The sequence below is a fragment of the Triticum urartu genome, chromosome 1, assembly GCF_003073215.2.
Source record: "Triticum urartu cultivar G1812 chromosome 1, Tu2.1, whole genome shotgun sequence".
Taxonomy (NCBI): Eukaryota; Viridiplantae; Streptophyta; class Magnoliopsida; order Poales; family Poaceae; genus Triticum; species Triticum urartu.
The window spans coordinates 275494783-275519016 of record NC_053022.1 but is presented as its reverse complement, the minus strand read 5'-3'; the positions used below and the strand labels follow the sequence as shown (position 1 = coordinate 275519016).

Here is a 24234-nt window from a genome sequence, read left to right as displayed (position 1 = left end):
AACCTAGTGCCAAGTGCTAGATATTGTTTTTTGCTTGTTTTTGGTTTCCAGAATATCAGTACCAAACGAAGTCCAATTGCCACGAAACTTTTTGGACATTTTTTCTGGCAAAAGAGACCCTAGAAGGTCCGGGAGGATACCAGAAGATGGAGGAGTAGCCCACAAGGCACCAGGGCGCGCCCTAGTGTGTTGTGGGGGCCACTTTCATCTATTTGACCTAATTTCGCCTCTATAAATTCTCTAAAATTGGGAAACAAACAAGAGCCGGCCAAAACCCTATTTCCACCACCGCAAGTTTCTGTTCTCGAGAGATCCCATCTGGGGCCTTTTCTGGCACTCTACCGGAGGGGGATTCAACCATGGAGGGGCTCTACATCAAGCTTGTTGCCCTTCCGATGATGTCTGGATAGTTTACCACAGACCTACGGGTCCATAGCTAGTAGCTAGATGGATTCTTCTCTCTCTTTGATCTTCAATACAATGTTCTCCTTGATGTTCTTAGAGATCTATTCAATGTAATCACTTTTTGCGGTGTGTTTGTTGGGATCCGATGAATTGTGAGTTTATGATCAGATTATCTATGAATATTATTTGAGTCTTCTCTGAACTCTTATATGCATGATTATTATATCTTTGTATTTCTCCCCGATCTATTGATTTGGCTTGGCCAACTAGATTGATTTTTATTGCAATGGGAGAGGTGCTTTGTGATGGGTTCGATCTTGCGGTGCTCAATCCTAGTGACAGAAGGGGACATGACACGTATTTGTATCGTTGCCATTAAGGATAAAAGGATGGGATTTATTCATGCGTGAGTTTACTTTGTCTACATCATGTCATCTTGCTTACGGCGTTACTCCGTTCTTTATGAACTTAATACTTTAGATGCATGCTGGATAGCGGTTGATGTGTGGAGTAACAGTAGTAGATGTAGGCAGGAGCCAGTCTACTTGTCTCGAACATGATCATTGCCTTAGATATCGTCATGATTATTCGCTTTTCTATCAATTGCCCGACAGTAATTTGTTTACCCACGGTATGTTATTTTCAAGAGAGAAGCCTCTACTGAAAACTATGGCCCCCGAGTTTATTTTCATCATATATAAAAAAACCCAAAAATACCTTGTTGCAATTTTATTTACTTTATTTTATTTATGCATTTATCTATACAAGATTTGATCCTTGCAATTAACCGTAAGGGATTGGCAACCCCTTGTTCGTGTTGGGTGCAAGTATTTGTTATTTTGTGTGTAGGTGCTGCTAACGAGGTGTTGCGTGGTTCACCTACTGGATTGATAACCTTGGTTCTTAACTGAGGGAAATACTTATATCTACTGTACTGCATCATCCTCTCCTCTTCGGGGGAATCCCAACGCAGCTCACAAGTAGCAACGAATTATCATCACTTAAACTATATTAGGTCATAAATCGGCCGATATAAGGTGACGGTCTGGACTTCCGTGACAAAACAAGGACTGTCACCTAAGGTACAATATTAGGCGATGGAAAAAAGGTGGTATCACCAAGATCACATTTTTGTGATAGGACTTCTGTGACGGTCAATCACTGGTACAATTTTCGTGACGAAAAATGATTTTACATGACACAAGTGGGTCACCACAGACAAACATTTGTTTTCTAGTGTTGTCATATGAGAAAGAATATGAGGATGAGACGGCGATGTTTCATGCGGTTATTGAAGATGCCCAACATGTAGAGGAGCATGTTCTCAATTTCAAGTGATCAATCAAAGGGCCTCAACTTATGAATCAGAAAAGGGCACGAAGGCATATGATGCTTATGAACGGCTACTTTGTCCCTGATGTGCTATTCGAGTACTTTTTCCGCTGTCAGTTGGATGAACCAAACTACGTTCCATCGCCTCTACAATGGTGTTCGGGCCTATGATGACTACTTCACCTTAAAGAAGGATGCTTTTGAAAACAATGGATTGTCTTGTTAACAAAAATGCACAGCTGCATTGAGGATGCTTGCATATGGCATTGTTGTAGAATTGTGGAATGAGTACCTCCAGATGTTCAAAACCACACATCTTGAAGTCATGGTCAGGTTTGCTACTGCAGTGGTCAAGGTGTTTGGAGTGGAGTACTTAAGAGGACCAGTTATCGAAGGCACCATACGTCTCATGGCATTGTCGGAATCAAGACGGTGCCTAGCTACGCCCGGATCCCTCAACTGCATCCATTGGAAATGGAAGAATTGCCCATATGCTCTACAAGGATAATATAAGGCCATTGCAAGAAGCCCACTATCATTCTTGAAACAGTTGCATCACAAGACCTCTAGATTTGACACTCTTTCTTTGGGATATTCGGATCACACAATGACATCAACATGATGCAGCGGTCTCCATTGTTTGCCAGGTTGTGTCCAGGATAAGCTCCTCTATGAGATATTATCTTTGTGATGGTATCTCCAAGCCAAGCGGTGAGAAAAAAGCTCACTCTGCCCAAAGACAAGGAGCTAGAAATTATATGGAGAGAGCATTTGGAGTGCTCCAAGCCCTTTTTGCGGTTGTTTGAGATTTGCAAAATATAGGATCTATAGCGTTGTGGGAGATGATAACAGCTTGTGTGATCATGCACAATATGATGGTGAAAGATGGGGCTGACGGAGTTCGCCACGGTCTAAACTTTGAGCAGATGGGTGATCCTATCCCAACTTCCATAGCAGAATCCAGCGACGTTTAAAGACTTTATCCAAATGCATCAATGAATTCACCGTTGAGCAACTCATGAGCAATTTCAGAATGATCTGGTTAAACATTTATATGGGCACTTCGAGGAAGAACTAAAAAGTATGTCTAAATAAGTTGAATTCAAATTTGAACTATTTTATTAGAAAAGTTCATGTTTGGATTGTAATATTATGCTTGAATTATTGTTGCATTAAAATATTTGCACACCATGGTTATGGACCAAAAATGATATTTATCTTCAATTATTTTATTAAGTGCTCCTGATATAATAGAAGAAAAAATAGAGATCAAAATTTGTATAAGGTTGAACCCACAGACCAACCTGTGGTTGGATCGTTAGGTGGACGGTGGTATCTTCAGCCCATCAGGGTTCAAGTCCTAGTGCTTGCATTTATCCTAGATTTATTTCATAATTTCGACGATGCGCGTTCAATGAGGGAAGACGTTCCCATCGACTACGAGGCGCCTACAATGACTTTGTAAAATCTCAAGATGATATGCCGGCTCAGTCTCTCAGAGGTGCTCATGGGGTAGGATATGCGTGTATACCCTCGGTGAGTGTATGCGCATATATATGAATGTCTGCGTCTGTATTGTGTTAAAAAAAAAACATAAACACGATCTTTTACGTGTCCATTTTGATGGGCGTAGTTTTTCTTTCCTTTTTTTTGGAGATTCCCTAACCGGAGCTTCTGGAGTTTTAGTAATTCACCAGCCAACCAGTTATCTCGACAGCATAGAAGTACGTCAGGAAGCAAGAGCATACCTTTTTCTTTTTCTTTTTTTGAGACAGGTAAAAGGCCCACGCCAATGACACCCCAGATAAACCATAATGTCGGAACTGTGCAATTTGCATACTTCCTTCGTTTACAAGTATAAAATGTTTTGGATATCTTAATTCGGACTGAAATGAGTGAACACACTTGTGTATATACATGTGTATATACATCAGATTCAGGGAAAAAGTTAGAATATCTTATATTTGTGAACGGAAGAAGTATTTACTAAATAATGACATCGCACAAGTACGAATATACTATTGAGTAAAAAATGTACTTTTGAGTATATGTAACTTGTCATATATTACCAAAATCCTAGCATTGATTATAGGGGGAAGACCAAACAAAGCAACTGAACTATCATGGTTAGTAATCATATAACCAATGGCAAATGAAGATGTATGCAAATCGCTTCACCGCTTTGAACATTGCACTAAGCTAACCGGGTACCGATAAATAAACCAGCTTGAACCAATTCCTTAGACCTTGCCATCGTTTTCCCTTGCTTTCTGCCAATAAGTGAATGAATACCTAGTGACTTGCTCTTTTTGGTTGCTTTTTGTCATGTTGCGACATGCTTGGTGTCTAGAGAGGCCTTGTGTTAACCAACAGCCAGTTGAGAGGATTGCCACTCAAGAATGGGGAAACCTGCAAATAGTCGTAACTCGTACTTTAGTGGGGCAATTATTCCAAGATGATGAGGTTGGTTACTGTAAGAAATTATGTTAGTTAAACATGAAACTATCGTCCTTTAGGAGATTTCATGATGCAAGTGCAAGTATTCCTTCTTATGCACAATAACTCTGCTCTTCGTCAAATAGGTTTAGTAACAAACTGGTCTCAAGTATCTAGAGCTCACCTTTTCCCAAACTTGTTCATGGTATTCATTGACCCAATTTATCTCCGAAGGTGATAGCAAGGGTAAGTCAATAAGCTTTCTCTGAAGTTACAAAATGAATAAGAAAATAATCAGAATTTCATGAATAATGTGCTTCAGCTGGACAATAATAACCAATAAAACCAGCAGGTATAACTAAAAAATGATCAATAGATGTAATGAAAATTTGGATTGTCAGGATGCATATCCAAGACCATACATTCAGGCAGGGGCTGAGCCAAGAATAGAACATGGGGTGCCAATGAGATAATGATCAAAGAAGAGTGATAAAACAAAGATATATGAAGACATAAATATAGCATTCATATCAAATATAGCAATATATATAAGAGCTATAACACAATGTAGGGTTGATATCAAATTATAGCAATATCTCATTTGCGCTTTCATGAAATCACATATGGTTTGCTTACAACAACAACAACAAAGCCTACAAGTTGGGGTAGGCTAGAGGTGAAACCCATAAAATCTCACGACCAACTCATGGCTCTGGCACATGGATAGCAAGCTTCCACGCACCCCTGCCCATAGCTAGTTCTTTGGTGATACTCCAATCCTTCAGGTCTCTCTTAACAGACTCCTCCCATGTCAAATTCGGTCTACCCCAACCTTTCTTGACATTCTCCACACGCTTTAGCCATCCGCTATGCACTGGAGCTTCTGAAGGTCTACGTTGAATATGCCCAAACCATTTTAGACGATGTTGGACAAGCTTCTCTTCAATTGATGCTACCCAACTCTATCTCGTATATCATCATTCCGGACTCGATCCTTCCTCGTGTGGCCACACATCAATCTCAACATACGCATCTCTGCCACACCTACCTGTTGAACATGTCACCTTTTAGTCAGCCAACACTCAGCACCATACAACATTACGGGTCGAACCGCCGTCCTGTAGAACTTGCCTTTTAGCTTTTGTGGCACTCTCTTGTCACAGAGAATGCCAGAAGCTTGGTGTCACTTCATCCATCCGGCTTTGATTTGACGGTTCACATCTTCATCAATACCCCCATCCTCCTGCAGCATTGACTTCAAATATCAAAAGGTGTCCTTCTGAGGCACCTCCTGCCCATCAAGGCTAACAACCTCCTCCTCACACCTAGTAGTACTAAAACCGCATATCATATACTCGGTTTTAGTTCTACTAAGACTAAACCCTTTCGATTCCAAGGTTTGTCTCCATAACTCTTAACTTCCTATTTACCCCCGTCCGACTATCGTCAACTAGCAGCACATCATCCGCAAAGAGCATGCACCATGGGATATCTCCTGTATATCCCTTGTGACCTCATCCATCACCAAGGCAAAAAGATAAGAGCTCAAAGCTGACCCCTGATGCAGTCCTATCTTAATCGGGAAGTCATCAATGTCGACATCACTTGTTCGAACACTTGTCATAACATTATCGTACATGTCCTTGATGAGGGTAATGTACATTGCTGGGACTTTGTGTTTCTCCAAGGCCCACCACATGACATTCCGCGGTATCTTATCATAGGCCTTCTCCAAGTCAATGAACACCATATGCAAGTCCTTCTTTTGCTCCCTGTATCTCTTCATAAGTTGTCGTACCAAGAAAATGGCTTCCATGGTCGACCTCCCAAGCATGAAACCAAACTGATTTTGGCCATGCTTGTCATTCTTCTTAATCGGTGCTCAATGACTCTCTCCCATAGCTTCATTGTATGGCTCATCAGCTTAATTCCACGGTAATTAGTACAACACTGAACATCCCCCTTGTTCTTGAAGATTGGTACTAATATACTCCGTCTCCATTCTTCTGGCATCTTGTTTGCCCAAAAAATAAGGTTGAAAAGCTTGGTTAGCCATACTATTGCTATGTCCCCGAGGCCTTTCCACACCTCAATGGGGATACAATCAGGGCCCATCGCCTTGCCTCCTTCCATCCTTTTTAAAGCCTCCTCTCAGACTCCTGGATTCGCCACACAAAAGGCACGCTGGTCTCATCAAAGGAGTCGTCTAGTTCAATGGTAGTACTCTCATTCTCCCCATTGAACAGCTTGTCGAAGTACTCCCTCCATCTATGCTTAATCTCCTCGTCCTTCACAGGAGTTGGCTGCTTCATCCTTGACGCATTTGACTTGGCCAATATCCCTTGTCTTCCTCTCTCGGATCTTGGCCATCTTATAGATGTCCCTTTCGCCTTCCTTCATGCCTAACCGTTGGTAGAGGTCCTCATACGCCTGACACCTTGCTTCACTGACAACTCGATTTGCGACCTTCTTCGCCATCTTGTACTTCTCTATGTTGTCTACACTCCTATCCAGGTATAGGCATATGAAACAATCTTTCTTCTCTTTAATCGCCTTTTGGACATCATCATTCCACCATCAGGTATCCTTATCCTCGCTTCTCCTTCCCCGGACACTCCAAACTCCTCAGAGGCCACCTTACGAATGCAAGTCGCCATCTTCATCCACACATTGTCCGCATCCCCTCCTTCCTCCCAAGGGCCCTCCTCAATATGTTTTGCTTATACAATAAAAAACTACATTTCTGTTAGCTCAAGCATAGCTCTGTGACTACCAAGCCCATTGAACAAGTCAAGAATCTCATCGGAGCTGTGGCGACTAATCTTCAGCAGGCTTGATCTCAATAACTCCCTCATGCATTCTGGTGATGAATCCTTGCTACACTGGTGGCAGTGCTTCTCTACTCATATGGACACAGATTTGGCGCTCGATCATTGCATTGCTATTGGTGGAACATATGGAAACAAAGAAATGAGCGGGTATTCCAAAACACTGCTTGCACAGTACATGTCCGTTTCCAAAAGCTTCAGCTCGAAGCGAGGGAATGCGCGGATGCGGGCAAGCGAAGGGTAATGACACTAGTCGAACGACCTTTAGAACCCGACTAGGCTGACATGTTGTATTTTACAGACTCTCTAATCTCAATCTCATCCCCTTCTTTTAAATTGTAAACTTTATTCTTCCTAATCGCAATGAAAAGCAGTGACACTACATTTCGTCAAAAAAAAACTCATCGGAGATCTTTGCATCTATTTCATTCTCATGCAGACGATCATGTAATTCAGGAGAACGTTACCTCCCTTTTCTTTCAACACGCAACAACTGACAAGTAGATACTAACTACTCCCTCCGTTCCTAAATATAAGTCTTTTAGAGATTCCAATGCGGACTACATACGAAGAAAAATGAGTGAATCTACATTCCAAAATATGTCTATATACATCCGTATGTAGTTCGTATTGGAATCTAAAAAGACTTATATTTAGGAACGGAGGGAGTAATAACTAAGTCTGTCTAACTGTCCACAGTTTATGAATATAACTTGATACTTAGTCCTTGATTATATCTAGGGGGCTGTTTGGGTCAATTGCCTGGAGCGCCCAGCCAAAATATTGGCGTTGAATGCGCCTTGGAGAGCTGTTTGGACGGACACCAAATTTTTGGTGTGCCCAACTCTCCGCCTTCGCTAGTTCACCTCTGCAGCATCTTTTTGGTGAGACGCAGGCGGCCAGAACGTCCGCCAATTATTTGGCATTCCCCGGATTGGCAGGGCCAGCTCTGGCGCAAGTCAAACAATCCCTAGGAATCTAACTGGTAGGTAGCAGCCGCAGTGGTCAACAGTTTATGGAATGACCCATGGCGCAACAATGGAATGATTCGAGTCGAGTCACAGACTTGAAGTACATATATATATGCGTGAACCTCCATTGAGCCAGCTACTAATTACTCAATTAATACATACATATGTACTTAAACTAGCTAATACTAATACCCGGTGAAAATCGCTGAGGGGACCTATTGGTTGAGGTTACCAGTCACTGGAATAATACTGGGAAACCTTTTAAGGTGATATCTTTAAAAGATGTTCTGTCAGCTTGATTACTGACTGTTCAAATTAGAAGTATTATTTGTATTCATATCACTATCTCTAAATTTCATAGACAGAAAAAATGCAATAAATAAAATGCATGGGTACCTGAATCGGAACAAAAGTTAGCTTCTCAAAGCCCAGGTATGAGATGCCGCCAAAAGAATTGGCTAAATTAACCTCTTTCACCAGAAGCAGATTCTGCAAGGTTCAAAAGTATAAATACTTGCAGTACTAACTTTCAGCTGAACAATCAGCACATAAAATATTGAAGATTGACATGAGCACCAAATAGGAAAACTAACCTCGATACGAATGCCAAATGAGTCGTCTTCATAATAACCAGGTTCATTGCTTACAATCATGCCCTTCTGTAAAGCTGTCAAGTTTCCATATCGATAGCTTATGCTCTGTGGGCCCTCATGGACGTTGAGTGCAGCTCCAACTCCATGACCTGTGCCTGAACCAGGGACAAACATGCTCCAGAACTTACATGCATTCCATTTAGAAGACCAGTCAAACCAATAGTTGGTATATAGATGATTCAGGGCCAGAGATTTGTGTGCTCAGAGAAGGTACCATGTCTGTAATCAAGCCCAATCTTCCAGAGAGATGATCGTGCCAGAACATCTAGCACAAAACCTGGAGTTCTTTCTGGAAATACTGCCTGATCTAGAGCTATATGGCCCTGTACCAACAAACTCCATTACTTGCGTAAGGTATTGAGAACAAAGAAGTGAAGTATTTGAACATACTCTACTATTCATTCCTCAAAAAAACACTCTACTACTGAAGTACAGAAAACAATACATAAAATAGCTCACTGTTGCTGAGACGTGTAGTCTTAAGAGAAATTACACACCTGCAAAACCCTTGTGAAGCATTCCTTGTGCCTCGGGGAAGGCTCACCAAAATGAACTGTCCTTGTAATGTCAGTCGTTCCATCAACATATTGAGCACCACTATCTAACAAAAAGAGATTGTCACTTCCAACAGAACTGCAGCTATCCGGAGTTGGGTTGTAGTGTATTATAGCACCATTTGCACCATAACCTGCATGTAAAAAAAGGATTAATGGGTAAAAAAATCAAGAATTCTGGTCTCTCAATAGTGGGGACATCACACACTTCCAGGCTGGAAGACATGGAAGAGTCAAGGGTGTCAAGACATGGAAGAGTCAAGGGTGTCATCAAGAACCAGATTTGTCCTTTCATCTCTATTTTGCGTGACAATCAAGCTTACCATAGCAAACATGCATATCACACTAAAGCGACAAAGTACATAAAAACAGTATTCATACTGAAGCATATCATCAAAGTAGTAGCCCTTAATAATACAACAAAAGGAGGTGAACTTTTTTCTGAAATAGATTAAATTTGATGGAAAAGGACTCATCCCAGTGCCAAGAGGTCACATAAGTAAAAAGATATTGCATCACCCTACCCAGCATGCTGTCACCAACCGAGGCATAAGCACAAATGAACAATAATCATCCAAAGCCTTCTTTCGACACAATGAATCCAGACACGTCGCAGAATTCAGAGGAAACACCATAACAGCACATAAAACTCAACAAATTAGTCGAGTAATCCGATGACAATTTGCTATTGACGGAAAAATGTGGGAATATACCACTAATAGTGTCGAAGCTTGTCTCTATAAAACCATCTTGCTTTCGGCGAAATCCAAGAAGATTTTCTGCAACTTGCACTTCTGTAAGAGCCACATTGTTACGAACTTCCTCCTCTATCCAGCACCAGAATTCTGCTAAAGCAGCAGCATCTCTGCAAGTGTATTACGCACCAGTGCAGGCAATGCTTGGGTTAGATGGCCCAGGATTAACAGAAATGCTGATACAGAAAAAAGATGGTGTGTGCTGAATATTGTAAGCGAAGTATCTCTTTTTTTTATGTTCACATTAGGAGAAAAAACAAATGAAGTGAGTATTGGTCACCTTACTGCCTCTACATCAGTACAAACATAAAAGCTATCAAAGCGATTATTGTGATAGGTCAGAAACATCAAAAGACACGTTTATTAAGAAGCCACCATATCCATGAAACCTTTTCTTTTGATTTGCTACAGTAGAATGCATCAGCATATGTTTCAGTACCATCAGTTCTACGAAATTGACATTTTATATTTTCTTAGAATAGTTTTCAACACAGGAAAACCTTGAATTCGTAAGTATGCTGAAACAATACCTTAGATGTGAGTTCTTCATTCCTCTAATTTCTGCCTCATTTTTAACTGATTTGGCAAGGGTGACTGGTGAGGCTTTATAGAGACCGTTTAACTCCATATTCTGAACACCACGCTTTTTGGTGGTCGGATCATCTGAAGATGCCTCTTTGCCAATTTGCCGCCCTGTCTTTCCTCTTTTTCTCATGTATCTGTCACAACCAGATCTAAATACACTGACTATGGCAGCATTCACACTTGAAGAATCCAACCACAGTTTTGCACCCTTTTCTGCCAGCCTACAGAAGAAAAACCACTCCCCAGTTCAGACAACACAACGGAACAGGAAAGAGGTAACTGCAGTGAAATAAAACAATTAGTAGTTAACCATTTACAATTATACACTTGATAGTGCATCTAGTGCCCCCTAGTGAATTTTGATGATTAATGACAAACGATTTAACAGACTAATGTGTTTAGTGAGTGTACACAGGTGCATAGTCCCAAAGGATGTTGGTTTATCCTATGGATGTCTTACCCCTAAAAATTTTGGACACTGAAGATATGGTTTGCCTCTTGAAGACTTTATAGCTTTTAGTGCCTCAGTGAGTCACTCTGAGTTTAGGGCAAACCGTACTATTAAGGCTTCGTTTGGATGCTACGAGGGATATTTCCAGGGAATAGATGCCCCGGTTGAAAATTTCTTTGGCCAACTAGAAGCCCCGTGGAAAATTGGCACTGTCATTTGGCTCAAAGGGGCAAATCCCCTGCTACAGAGAAAAGACATAGAACTGAAGCAGAATCAAAATATGATGAACTGAAGCAAATGCCCCGCCTTCATCATTATCTTGACGTCCACCACCAGCAGCAGTCGCCGCCGCCGACAGCCTCCTGGTGGCGCGACCTAGTAGACAGGACACAGAACTCCGGTGGGAGGAGATCTAATGTTGCGGCTGGTGAGCACGACAGAGGGAGAGGCACGAGTACGAGAAGCAGCCAGAGACCGAGGACGAGAGGAGAGGCAGCACAACCTCAGAACCAACGGTGTGGCAGGGGAGGGAGGCGGCCGCCGCTCTGCCCAAGGCGGGCGACGAGAGCGAACGAGACAGGGGATTCCATCCCGATGTCGTGGGTCGTGGATCCTATCCCGGGGAAATCACGGGGAACGGGCCGAGAAAACCTTGTGTATTCCAGCGTCCAAATGTCCAGGCACCTGGCCCGGGGCTGATTTTGTGCGCGGGCTTTCCACCCAGGGAATGGGCCGGGATCCTCCAGGGATCCCCTGGCTACCAAATGAGCCCTAAGAGGGGTTGGATATTGTGGTTAATGGATGGAGCTTGCTGATGCTCAGTTAGAACCCAACCAGATACACATCATATCCTTTGAAATCTCTTTGAGATGCATTAGCTATGTTCGTTTACACCGGTTTTGAGATCGGCATCACCGAGGATGACCTCTATTGAGTGCGTTTGAGTCTTCAGTTTTCGCTGTGTACTCGGGGCGTTGTTCATCAAGTCCGGTGTCTCCGGTTGTGAAATTTAAGTCACACCGCTTAGCTTCTATCAGGATTTAGGAACCCAACAGTCTGGGGTTGCCCTAAGTGTTCGCTCTGTTCGAAGATCGGCGGTGTCAGTTAGGATCTCATCGTTGCCGGGATGAGCCTATGTTGTGCCTTTGCTGCGGCCCTTTGTCTTTCGCTGTCGAGTTCCTCACACCTGTGTTTCCGGTTTGGCCATCAGTGTGATCAAGATGAGGCTCTGGAAGGTAGGTTATTACAGGCGTAGTGCTTCTGGTTCGTCGGTCGGTGAGTCTGGCTAGGAAGGTGACGTTACCGTGTTGCGACTCTGTTGACACATCTTTCCGCTTTGCGCCTAGTGCCACAAAACTATCCGTTGTCCGGAAATCCAGCAGTGTCCGGTTAGGATCCTAGTGCCGCTGTGTTGTGAATCTTGAAGCAAAACAGCTAGTTTTCTGTTCGTGCCTGAAAGGAACCGAACCCCTGCGAGCTCAGGTGGACCCCCAGTGCAGTTATTACACTCTCATACTTCATGTTCCCATTCCTCTATGCTCTTGAGCCCCATCTTAAGAGAGGAAAACCATTGAGAGAGAATACTTGAGATTTGATTGAGCATCTTCGAGCCTAGATATCTTACTAGTTACTCTTGGAGATTTAGCCTAAAGCAAAGTTTGTACAGGTCCAGGGATCACCTCAAGATCAACCATGAGTGATCGGCTGAGTTCCTTGTGGACTTAGCTCAAGGAGAACAAGGTATAACCTCAGTGGTTTCAGAGCATCAAGCTCAGCCTCTCCAGAAGAAGATATTGCCAATAACTTGAACTTCCGGAACTACATACGCTGTCTTCATTTCCCTACTCTTTACCTTCTAGTTCATGCTTTGTGCTTGTTTTTATACTGGTTGGTACTTGCCTTCTGCTCTAGATAAATCTCAATCTTTCGCTAGTTGTAATTTTTAGTTTTCCCTTCAGCAGACTAGAACTAAGTGAGATGAAATTACAGAAGAAGTTTTTACTTGCACTATCATAACCAAATAGTGGCTAATTGCTTTTCCAACATACGGATTCTCAAACACATGTTCAGTAGTTCAACCAATAAACAACCCAAATCCAGTAGGTACATACAAGACATGTACAACACCACAATATAATTGTTGTTTTTCTCCTTGCAGATTTCTTTACATGATTAGAGATTCATAGATAAACTACTTTTGCATCTTGCTAAATTAATGTATTCATGAGTTTGACTCACCTTTGAGGCAGGGATGTGATTACATAGGTGATTTGAATGTGATGGACATAACGGAACCCCCACTTTTTAGCAGGCTATAACTTACAAACTGTTATGATTGAAGCTTCAAAAATATGCATATGTTTGGCCAAAACGAACAAGTGACTTGATCAAGTGCCAAATCAAATACATGTGAATCTCATCTAACTCAAATCATAAAGCAAGAAGGTGCCATCATGATCAAAATCAGGAAGAAGGCAAAAGCTGGTGAACTACTCATCAACCATTCCAAACAGGCTGTCAAAAGCCAATGTAGGCATTAATTGATGAAAACAGAGACTGGTGGTCCTGTGCCAGATTAAGTGCATATAAATCTTACTTCTCAAAAGATAATTGTTGTTTATGCAGCTGGTAGGGCACAGGGTGGGAATTATGAAGCTCATAAGTATGCAATTCACATAATCCAAACATGGTATTTCATATTTTCCGTATTTGGCAGGAAAATAGAAAACCTCAGTCCAACATGAGTACAGGCCCTTGCAGTAAATATTGAATGTTCCACACTTCATTCGCCTTAAGGCTGTATTAAAACCTTGATTAACTTCCATGCAGATGAATTACAAACTGATTAGAATAATCAGATCACATTGTTTCCAAATTTTGAGATGACAAACAAATCTAGGTAAATTGCATAGACTGCATTGATACGAAGATACAGTAAGGAACTGCACATTCAAAGCCAGACACCAAGCTATGTAAAATATTCTTTGGTAAAATTTACCTTTCTACATCAGATAAAATTGCTTCATATGATTTTAACTTTACTCCAGCTTTCTTGAGGTGTTCCAATACCTCTTCAGATACTTTGTTGCTATCTACAAATAATGTAGCAGTGCTCATCTCCACAGTCAAGTAGCTATAGAATACAGGTGAATGTGGAACATCACTTCCTCTCTGCATTCAATAGTGGTGTCAACCGTCAATTTTGTGGAAAGTGTATTAAACAAAACGCAACAATATTTAACAGGGTTAAAAAGCGCAAACGTCCTTGTACTTTTCAGTTGTCATCAGATGTTGTACTGCTAAAACATCAGGAATTACTCATTGCATAGTAAGTCTTTGAAAAATGCAGAATATTGTAGATTATCATGCAACCATGATTATCAAAACAATAAAAGTATATAATTATAATGCCAAACAGGGAGCACAAAATGGTAAGTAGAACAGTCTATTGACCTGTACTAAGCATTAGTTACCAATTATCAAAGCACGTATACGGTAATAACATTGGAAAACAAAAAAAATGCATGACTAGTAACAGTATAAAATCATGTGATGCTTTTGAATCCAGCATTTGGAGTAGCTGTCTATAACATGCGTCTATCATGCAAGGGATTGGAAGTGAAATTATTACTCCCTCCGTTCCTAAATATTTGTCTTTCTAGATATTTCAAATGGACTACCATATACGGATGTATATAGACATATTTTAGAGTGTAGATTCACTCATTTTGCTCCGTATGTAGTCACTTGTTGAAATATGTTATGACCGGCATATACTACAGCCCAGGCAGTTAGGGGCCTGGCCCAGTTATCTTATCATTATTAGGGGCTTAGCCCAGTTATCGTATTTGGAGATTATATAAACTCATGTAAGGACTCATTTGAAATTAAGCAGAAGCAATCATATTTGCTCGGATTCCTGAAGGGAGCCGGGAGACCTAACCCTAGCCGCCGCCTCCTGCGCCCTCTCTCTCTCTCTCTCTCGCACGCGCGACGGTGCCCCAGCGCCGGCGGCCTCGCCTTCCTCCACGCCAAGCCCCCTTCCACTCCTACAACCTACGAGCTAGACCTGGTAGGATCCCAGCTCCTATCAATCTGGTATCAGGTGTCTCAGGCTCGATCATGTCCGCGCCACCGCCCACCCCCTCCCTCCCGCTGCCAATCGCATCCTCGTCGACGATGACCACCGCGGCCAGCACGCCGTCCCTGACCGGGCCGGTCTCCTCTGCCGCCTGGATGCCACCCGTGCCGGCCCCCGCCGTGCTCACCCCAGAGGAGATGACAGCAGCGCTTCGGGACCTAACTCAGGCGGTCCAGGGCATCCACACCTTCCTCGCGGGGCACTATGGGCTGCAGCCGCCCGCCCCCGTCACCACCATCACGGGGCCGCAGCAGCTCCCGTGGCAGCCGCCACCACCGGCGACCTCCGTCGCATCCATCATGCCGCTGCCGCTGCAGCAGCAGCCGCCGCTGCCGCCACCGGCGATCTCAAGGCCGGGCCTTCCGCCGACGGCGCCCGGGGTGCCCATCCACCAGGTCCATTTCCCCCCGTCGCCATCTCCGCTACCGGCCGGGCTCGCCGGGTCCATCGAGCCGGTCTATACGATGGCCTCAAGACAGCCGCACGTGATGTCACCGCCGGCGCCGCCCCCCGACCATGCAGTTCGGCGGGTCCTCGGGTGCTGCGGGTCCCTACGATGGTGTGGACGGGCCCCTTTTCCATGGCGGTACTCTGCAGCCCGCACACTCGACGCCGTCGCCCTCGCTGTTCCGCGCGGATGACACATACCCGCCCGTCGTCCACGCCCAGCCACCGCCGAGATTCTCCAAGCTGGAGTTCGCGACCTACGACGGCACCGTCGACCCCCTGAATTGGCTCAACCAATGCGACCAATTTTTCAGGGGGCAGCGCACGCTCGCGTCCGACCGCACCTGGATCGCCTCCTATCATCTACGCGGCGCCGCCCAGACGTGGTATTACACCCTCGAGCAGGACGAGGGCGGCATGCCACCATGGGAGCGTTTCCGCGATCTGTCCCTCTTGCGCTTCGGTCCGCCTATACGCGGGAGCCGTCTGGCAGAGCTTGGGCGCCTTCCATTCCTCACCATAGTGCAAGACTTCGTCGACCGCTTCCAGGCACTGGCGTGCCACGCCCCCGGCGTTTCGGCTCGTCAGCGGGCTGAGCTCTTCGTCGGCGGCCTACCGGACCACATCTGCATGGACGTTGAGATGCGCGGGCCACAAGACCTCCAGACGGCCATGTACTACGCCCGAACTTTCGAGCGCCGCGTGGTGGCCATCTGGCAGGCGTCACCGCCCCGGGCCACTGGGCCGCCACCCTGGCCGGAAGTTCCCGCGCAGGGTCGGCCTGCTTAGGCTTCTGCGGCGCGCCCGTTTCGCCGGCTCACCCCGGCCGAGCAACTCGAGCGTCGCCGCCAAGGGTTGTGCTTCAACTACGACGAGCCCTACGTGCCCGGCCACGTCTGCCCGCGACTCTTCTACCTGGAGGCTACGGACTACATTGAGGAGGACGCCGCCGCCGCCGCCGGCTCGGCGACCTGCCCGCCCCAGCTGACGCGGAGGTGTTTGGCGCCCGTTGATCACCTCGAGGAGTTCCGCAAGCGCTTCCCCGCCTTCCAGCTCGAGGACAAGCTGTTTGTGCAGGCGGGGAGAGATGTTATGACCGGCATATACTACAGCCCAGGCAGTTAGGGGCCTGCCCAGTTATCTTATACTCCCTCCGTCCGCGAATAAGTGTACATCTAGCTTTTGTTCTAAGTCAAAGTTTTAAAATTTTGACCAACTTTATATAAAATAGTAGTAATATATATGAAAGCAAATTGATATATTATCAAAGTACATTTCAAAATGAATCTAGTGATACCAATTTGGTGCCATAGATGCTTTTATTTATTTTTCTAAAAAGGTGGTCAAAGTTTTAAAACTTTGACTTAAGACAAAAGCTAGATGTACACTTATTCGCGGTCGGAGGGAGTAGTTATTAGGGGCTTAGCCCAGTTATCGTATTTGGAGATTATATAAACTCATGTAAGGACTCGTTTGAAATTAAGCAGAAGCAATCATATTTGCTCGGCTTCCTGAAGGGAGCCGGGAGACCTAACCCTAGCCGCCGCCTCCTGCGCCCTCTCTCACGCGCAACGACGCCCCAGCGCCGGCGACCTCGCCTTCCTCCACGCCAAGCCCCCTTCCACCCCTACAACCTACGAGCTAGAGCTGGTAGGATCCCAGCTCCTATCAAAATATCTAGAAAGACAAATATTTAGGAACGGAGGGAGTACATATGAGAGAAAATAAACATGCGGAGTTTCAGGTTCAGAAGTAATCCATCTTAAACTGCAAGATGCTCATAACCAGCATACCATGTCAAAGTAATGGTGAAAGCTAAATCTTACCATGTTTAACAACCATGCAACCTCATCAAGCATTGAAATAACCACAGTGTCACACCCATTTTCATCAAGCTGTGATCTGACAAAAGATAACTTCGATGCAACGTCAACACCAGCATACTTGATGGCATGCACCCTGGTAGGTTCTTTTGGGGGCGCTGGCCTTGATCCGCCCCATATCTCATCAACCAGGTTAAAATCTCTAATCAAAATTAACTCATGATTCTTGTCAGAAATAGCAGCCTTCAATTCCTCAGCAGCATCAGATGAGAAAAGGAACTGCATCCTTCAAGCAAACAAAGAATAGAGGATTAGGCCAAGAATACAATAACATAAACAAAGTGCAGAGTCGTCAACATATAAAATAATCAATGGGGAGTAATTATAGAATGTATATGCCATGAAATACACTTAAGCCTTAATCAAAATTTCAGCATAGCGTCTTGTACGTGTAACAGAAAGAATACAAGAGAACATACAGGTAAGAATGTAGTAAGATTTAAGAGTAAAAGTAAAAGAGTTGGTAGACACGTAACTACTGCTGTATTTTTTACTCAAAAAGTTAGCTTATGGGATCTTACTAGTATCACAAATCTCAAAATTAAAGTTGCATAACGGGGCAGTATGAAGAAAATAAGATTAAATTCACGATATGATATTGCAATTCCAGCTAACCAAATCATGGCTTCACTTATGATATCCTTGAATCACTTAATGATTTTTGACTCAAAAAGTTAGCTTATGGGATCTTACTAGTATCACAAATCTCAAAATTAAAGTTGCATAAGGGGCAGTATGAAGAAATAAGATTAAATTCACGATATGATATTGCAATTCCAGCTAACCAAATCATGGCTTCACTTTCCTTGAATCACTTAATGAAATGGTCAGGTGATGTTAAATTGCGATCTGATTTCTACTACCGTGTTGGGCATGGCATCGTCTCATGATAAACGTAGTAGGAGTGGTGTAGGGCTTTGCGTTGATGTCGACGCGTACAATTATAGCTCGTTTTCTTATCCTCCAAGACCCTTGTATAATGCCATCTATATATACCCCATTTAGTAGCACCTAAAGACGGCATGTCGTCTCGTACTTGTAAACTCCTTCATAATAGTGAGATTACGTCTTCGTGCGTCCGTAGTTTTTTCCCGTGAGGGTTTTCCATGTAAAAATCTGTGTCACTCGTTTTATACAACAAGTAAGAATTATGACTCCAAAGACAGCATGAAAACAATCCTCTAAAATAAAAATAGATTACTGCCAAATGATATCATCAATTGGCATGACAGAAAGCATACTCATAAAAGGTATTCATTTTGTAGAGTGAATTTGTTGATTACGTAGATTCTTATGCAGGTAAAATTATCATTTCACAGATTTTAGTAAGGGCAGTTATGGTCAGCAGGCCATGGAGAGAGGGCACAGAACAAAACAAAAGCTCACCGGGTCAATACCAACTCGAGAACCAGATGGTAAGACATCATTCAACCACTCAATAGTGGTTGGAACACCGTGATTTCCACTCCGCAGTAGTGTCCAGTCATGGCTCAATTCCTTTTCAGCCTGGTCAACAGAAGAACAAAACATGAAGTGTTAGCCGCATCCAAACCATATGTGCTGAAGAATTAAAAATTGCATCATCGGAATGAAGTACCTGAAGAAAATACCGGCCATCGGTCCAAAAAGCAGCATTATTTTTTGTGACCACGGCTGTACCAGCACTACCAGTAAAGCCAGTCAGGTAGGCACGTCTCATGAAGCATTCCGCAATGAATTCACTCTGAAATAAAAAGTAACGAAACAAGGAGGAGTCAGGGAGCATGCAGCATCATTGATAGAAGAATAAACTGATGATTTTCTGAACACTATACAGCACTATTAGCTTCACCAGTTCAACAAACTGTGGAGACACTGCATGATATGGTATTGTGCTCTTATGTGTATTTACACTGATCATGATGTTCTGCAGCTGTAGCTCAATGCCACTTGCCAGTTCCACACGCCAAGTACATGGCTGATTTCACTAATACGCTGGGTGTATCAAGTATATATGCATGTGCGTGTGCCCCGTGCATAAAAGCGATTGCTCTAGCTGATGCCTATTTCCAGAAGGCCGTCATATCAAAAGCAGTCCACAGGACACAACCCAACGAGCCTGAGATATCAAACGCTCGATCAGTATATTTTTCAAACTTTCAACTGATAGGTCAATACTCACTACTATTAATCACCGAGAGTCGCGCGAACATAGAGACCCGGTAAGCTCCACGATTGGCACATGGTTATCACCACACATATAGAAATAAACTATTCACTCAGGATCATCCGTGCCTGAATGGCGCGGACTTACAACAGCTACACTAATTGTCTTATCAACGCGGCCACACGGGTGCATCATTTCTCCACTATCGACGAACCGAATCAGGAAAATGATATCACTTATTTACAGCATTGATGGAGGTGGTGAACCTGGTGGGCATCCTGGGAGGGAACGATGTAGGCGTCGATTGCAATGTCCGGGCGCGCGAAGAGGCGACGAAGCGAGCGCAGCTTATCGTCCTCTCCGGGCGTGGGTGTGGAGGATGTCGAGCCACGGCGCTTGCGGAGCTCCGACGAGGAGAGGGCGACGACGCGGCCGTTCCCGCCCGAGGAGGCGCGGGAGGAGGAGGTGCTGGCGCTGGCGAGGAGGGAGCGGCGGGGGAGGAGGAGGCATAGGCGGCGGAGTAAAGGGGCTGTGGGAGGAGAGCGGCGGCCGAGGAAGGCGGCGGCGGCGGCGAGGGAAGGGGAGAGGCGCGCGGCTTCGATCGCCATGGGCGCGGCCAGCGTGGAGACGGCGTGAGGGGAGCAGGGAGATAAGGGAGCGAAGAGAACGACGAACGAGATACTCTAACGGCGTGTTTTTTTTCTTCCGAAGAGGCAACACAGAACAAACGCATAGGGCGTGTTTGGTCTCTTGTATTGCACCTGGCTCGCGGTGAATCGTCTCCGTGGTTTATTTTCGTTGGTTTTTTTCGTCTTTCCTGTCACCATCCCTTCCTATCTTGGTCCGCGGTTTATTTTTGTTGGTTTTTTCGTCTCTCCTCCCATCATCCCCTCACACCTGGTCCATCGGTTTATTTTTCTCTCTACTCTTTATTATAATCAGAACTTTCCTAACATATAACAAATCATGGATCTGACTTTTTTAAATTATGCAAATCAATTGATTCCTTTTATTGATTTAATTTGTCTTACCAAACAAATAACATATTTTCAGAAAATAAATAATACATTTTAATCTAACTTTTTTAAATTATGCAAATCAATCGATTCCTTTTATTCGTTCAATTTGTCTTAGGAAATAAATAACAAATTTTCATGAAACAAATGATACATTTTAATCTAACTTCCTTAAATTATGCAAATCAATCAATTCCTTTTATTGGTTCAATTTGTCTTAGAAAACAAATAGCAGATTTTCAGAAAACAAATAATACATTTTAATCTAACTTTTCTAACTTATCTAAATCAATCGATTTCTCTTATTAGTGAAATTTGTTTTAGAAAACAAATAACAGACACGTCACAACTTTCCTCCTAATAAATAGTTTCTTAACATTTCAAACTTTCCTAATCAGACACGTCACAAATGGGCAGGTACTGATATTACGTTACCAAACAATAAAACCCCATTTGCATAGAAATCAGTTCAAAAATCCTAACTTTCCTAAATTTTTACCTTTCCTTGGTAACAACTAATATTTCTTATGTTTTCCACCTATTGAAGGAAATCACCCCTCCATCGATATTAGCATTTTTTTGAACTGAGATCTCCGGGTTATGATTTTTTTTTGCGATTATTTCCAATTGTGATCTATCCTTCCACTCCGGCTCCTTCTCGCATAAACACCTCCACCACAGCCAGGTGACACTGCCCCAGACCTCCTGCCTATCCACACCTTCTCCGCCACCTCCTTCTCGTACTCCATTAACAATCCCTCCGCCACATTTGTCCACGGCGGTGTCGATGTGACGCCCCCGATTCAGTCATACACTAATCATACACGCAAACGTGTACGATCAAGATCAGGGACTCACGGGAAGATATCACAACACAACTCTACAAATAAAATAAGTCATACAAGCATCATATTACAAGCCAGGGGCCTCGAAGGCTCGAATACAAGAGCTCGATCATAGACGAGTCAGCGGAAGCAACAATATCTGAGTACAGACATAAGTTAAACAAGTTTGCCTTAAGAAGGCTAACACAAACTGGGATACAGATCGAAAGAGGCGCAGGCCTCCTGCCTGGGATCCTCCTAAACTACTCTTGATCGTCAACAGCGGGCTGCACGTAGTAGTAGGCACCTCCCGAGTAGTAGTAGTCGTCATCAACGGTGGCGTCTGGCTCCTGGACTCCAGCATCTGGTTGCGACAACCAGAAAGAAAGGAAAGGGGGAAAAAAGGGGAGAAAGCAACCGTGAGTACTCATCCAAAGTACTCGCAAGCAAGGAGCTACACTACATATGCATGGGTATCAAATGGAATAAGGGTATCATATGTGGACTGAACTGCAGAATGCCAGAATAAGAGGGGGATAACTAATCCTGTCGAAGACTACGCTTCTGGCCACCTCCATCTTGCAGCATGTAGGAGAGAGTAGATGGTAAGTTCACCAAGTAACATCAAGTAGCATCGTATAGCATAATCCTAACCGATGATCCTCCCCTCGTCGCCCTGTGAGAGAGCGATCACCGGTTGTATCTGGCACTTGGAAGGGTGTGTTTTATTAAGTATCCGGTTCTAGTTGTCATAAGGTCAAGGTACAACTCCAAGTCGTCCTGTTACCGAAGATCACGGCTATTCGAATAGATTAACTTCCCTGCAGGGGTGCATCACATAACCCAACACGCTCGATCCCATTTGGCCGGACACACTTTCCTGGGTCATGCCCGGCCTCGGAAGATCAACATGTCGCAGCCTTACCTAGGCACAACATAGAGGTCAGCACGCCGGTCTAAATCCTACGGCGCAGGGGTCTGGGCCCATCGCCCATTGCACACCTGCATGTTGCGTACGCGGCCGGAAGCAGAACTAGCCCCCTTAATACAAGAGCAGGCTTACGGTCCAATCCGGCGCGTGCCACTCAGTCGCTGACGTCACGAAGGCTTCGGCTGATACCACGACGTCGAGTGCCCATAATTGTCCCCGCATAGATGGTTAGTGCGTATAGGCCAATAGCCAGACTTAGATCAAATACCAAGATCTCGTTAAACGTGTTAAGTATCCGCGAACACCGACCAGGACCAGGCCCACCTCTCTCCTAGGTGGTCTCAACCTGCCCTGTCGCTCCGCCACAAAGTAACAGTCGGGGGCCGTCGGGAACCCAGGCCCACCTCTACCGGGATGGAGCCACCTGCCCCTTCAGCCCCCATCTCCGAACAGTACCACAGGTAATGTAACTGTGTAAAGTATATAGTATATGCCCGTGATCACCTCCCGAAGTGATCACGGCCCAGTAGTATAGCATGGCAGACGGACAAGAGTGTAGGGCCACTGATGGAACACTAGCATCCTATACTAAGCAGTAGGATAGCAGGTAATGGTAACTACAGTAGTAGCAAGGACAGGCTATGCATCAGGATAGGAATAACGGAAAGCAGTAACATGCTACACTACTCTAATGCAAGCAGTATAGAGAAGAGTAGGCGATATCTGGTGATCAAAGGGGGGGCTCGCCTGGTTGCTCTGGCAAGAGAGAGGGGTCGACAACTCCGTAGTCATACTGGGTAGCAGCGGCGTCGGTCTCGGTGTCTAGCGAGAGAAAAGGGGGAAGAAATAATAAATATTTGAGCAAATAGATGCATAACGATGCATGACAAGACACATATCGGTGCTAGAGGTGCCCTAAAGCGGCATGAGGTGATATCGGTGAAGGGGGGAAACATCCGGGAAAGTATTCCCGGTGTTTCGCGTTTTCGGGCAAAGGAGCCGGAGGGGGAAAGTTGCGAGTTTGATATGTTAGGGGTGCGTGGCGGACGAACGGGCTGCGTATCTGGATTCGTCTCGTCGTTCTGAGCAACTTTCATGTAGAAAGTATTTTCATCCGAGTTACGGATTAAAAGATATGATTTTCTAAAGATTTTATTAATTTCTGGAATTTAATTAATTAATTAATTAATTCAAAAATGAATTAATGACATTGGCATGATGTCATGCTGACATCAGCAGTCAACAGAGTTGACTTGGTCAACCTGACGAGTGGGTCCAGTGGGACCCACCTGTCATACACTGTCTATGTTAGTTAGAGATTAGGCTAAACAAACTACTGTTTAATTAACTAACAGATTAGTTAGATTAATTACTAGGATTAATTAACTTAATTAATTTAGTTTATTAATTAATTATTTAAGTTTTTTATTCTCTTTTTTTATTGGAAACGTTCTGTGGGGTGGGGCCCCTAGTGTCAGTGGCACAGGGGCCGTAGTGGGTTACGGGCGCTACGGGCGTTGTGGCGCCCGACTGGGCGTTCGCCCAAATCGCCGGGGCGAGGAGGGCCGGGGCAAGGCCGTGACCGTGGGCGTCCGACGGGGCGCGGCGTCGCCCGAACAGGCACGCCGACGAGCAAAGGCCCGAGGCGACGGCGGGCCGCGGGCGTTGGCTTGGCCGCGACCAAAGGCGGAGCAGAGCGGGGGGGAAGCAGGGGCGCCACGGGGCGCGGGCGCGTGCGCGAGCACGGCCAGGGCACGGCCCCGACGCGCGTTCGGGCACGGAACGGCGCCGGCGACAGTGAAGGGAAGAGGCAAGGTGCAGGGGGTCGCGGCCCGACACGGTGCGGTGTCGCCCGGGAGGGCCGCCGACGAGCAGC

At 44.7% G+C, this 24234-nt stretch overlaps 1 protein-coding gene across 1 annotated transcript; it reads right to left on the bottom strand.

The window, feature by feature from the left end:
- Positions 1-3672: 3672 nt before the first annotated feature.
- LOC125507546 (aminopeptidase P2) lies at positions 3673-20308 on the bottom strand. The gene is made up of 13 exons (XM_048672095.1): positions 19854-20308; positions 19039-19164; positions 18828-18947; positions 17385-17660; positions 13969-14141; positions 10465-10740; positions 9893-10044; positions 9123-9313; positions 8840-8948; positions 8566-8720; positions 8369-8461; positions 4358-4438; positions 3673-4146 (listed from the first exon to the last, which is right to left on the bottom strand). The coding sequence occupies exons 1-13, from the start codon at positions 20193-20195 to the stop codon at positions 4084-4086; spliced, it is 2157 nt and encodes a 718-aa protein (XP_048528052.1). The 5' UTR covers positions 20196-20308; the 3' UTR covers positions 3673-4083.
- Positions 20309-24234: the final 3926 nt, after the last annotated feature.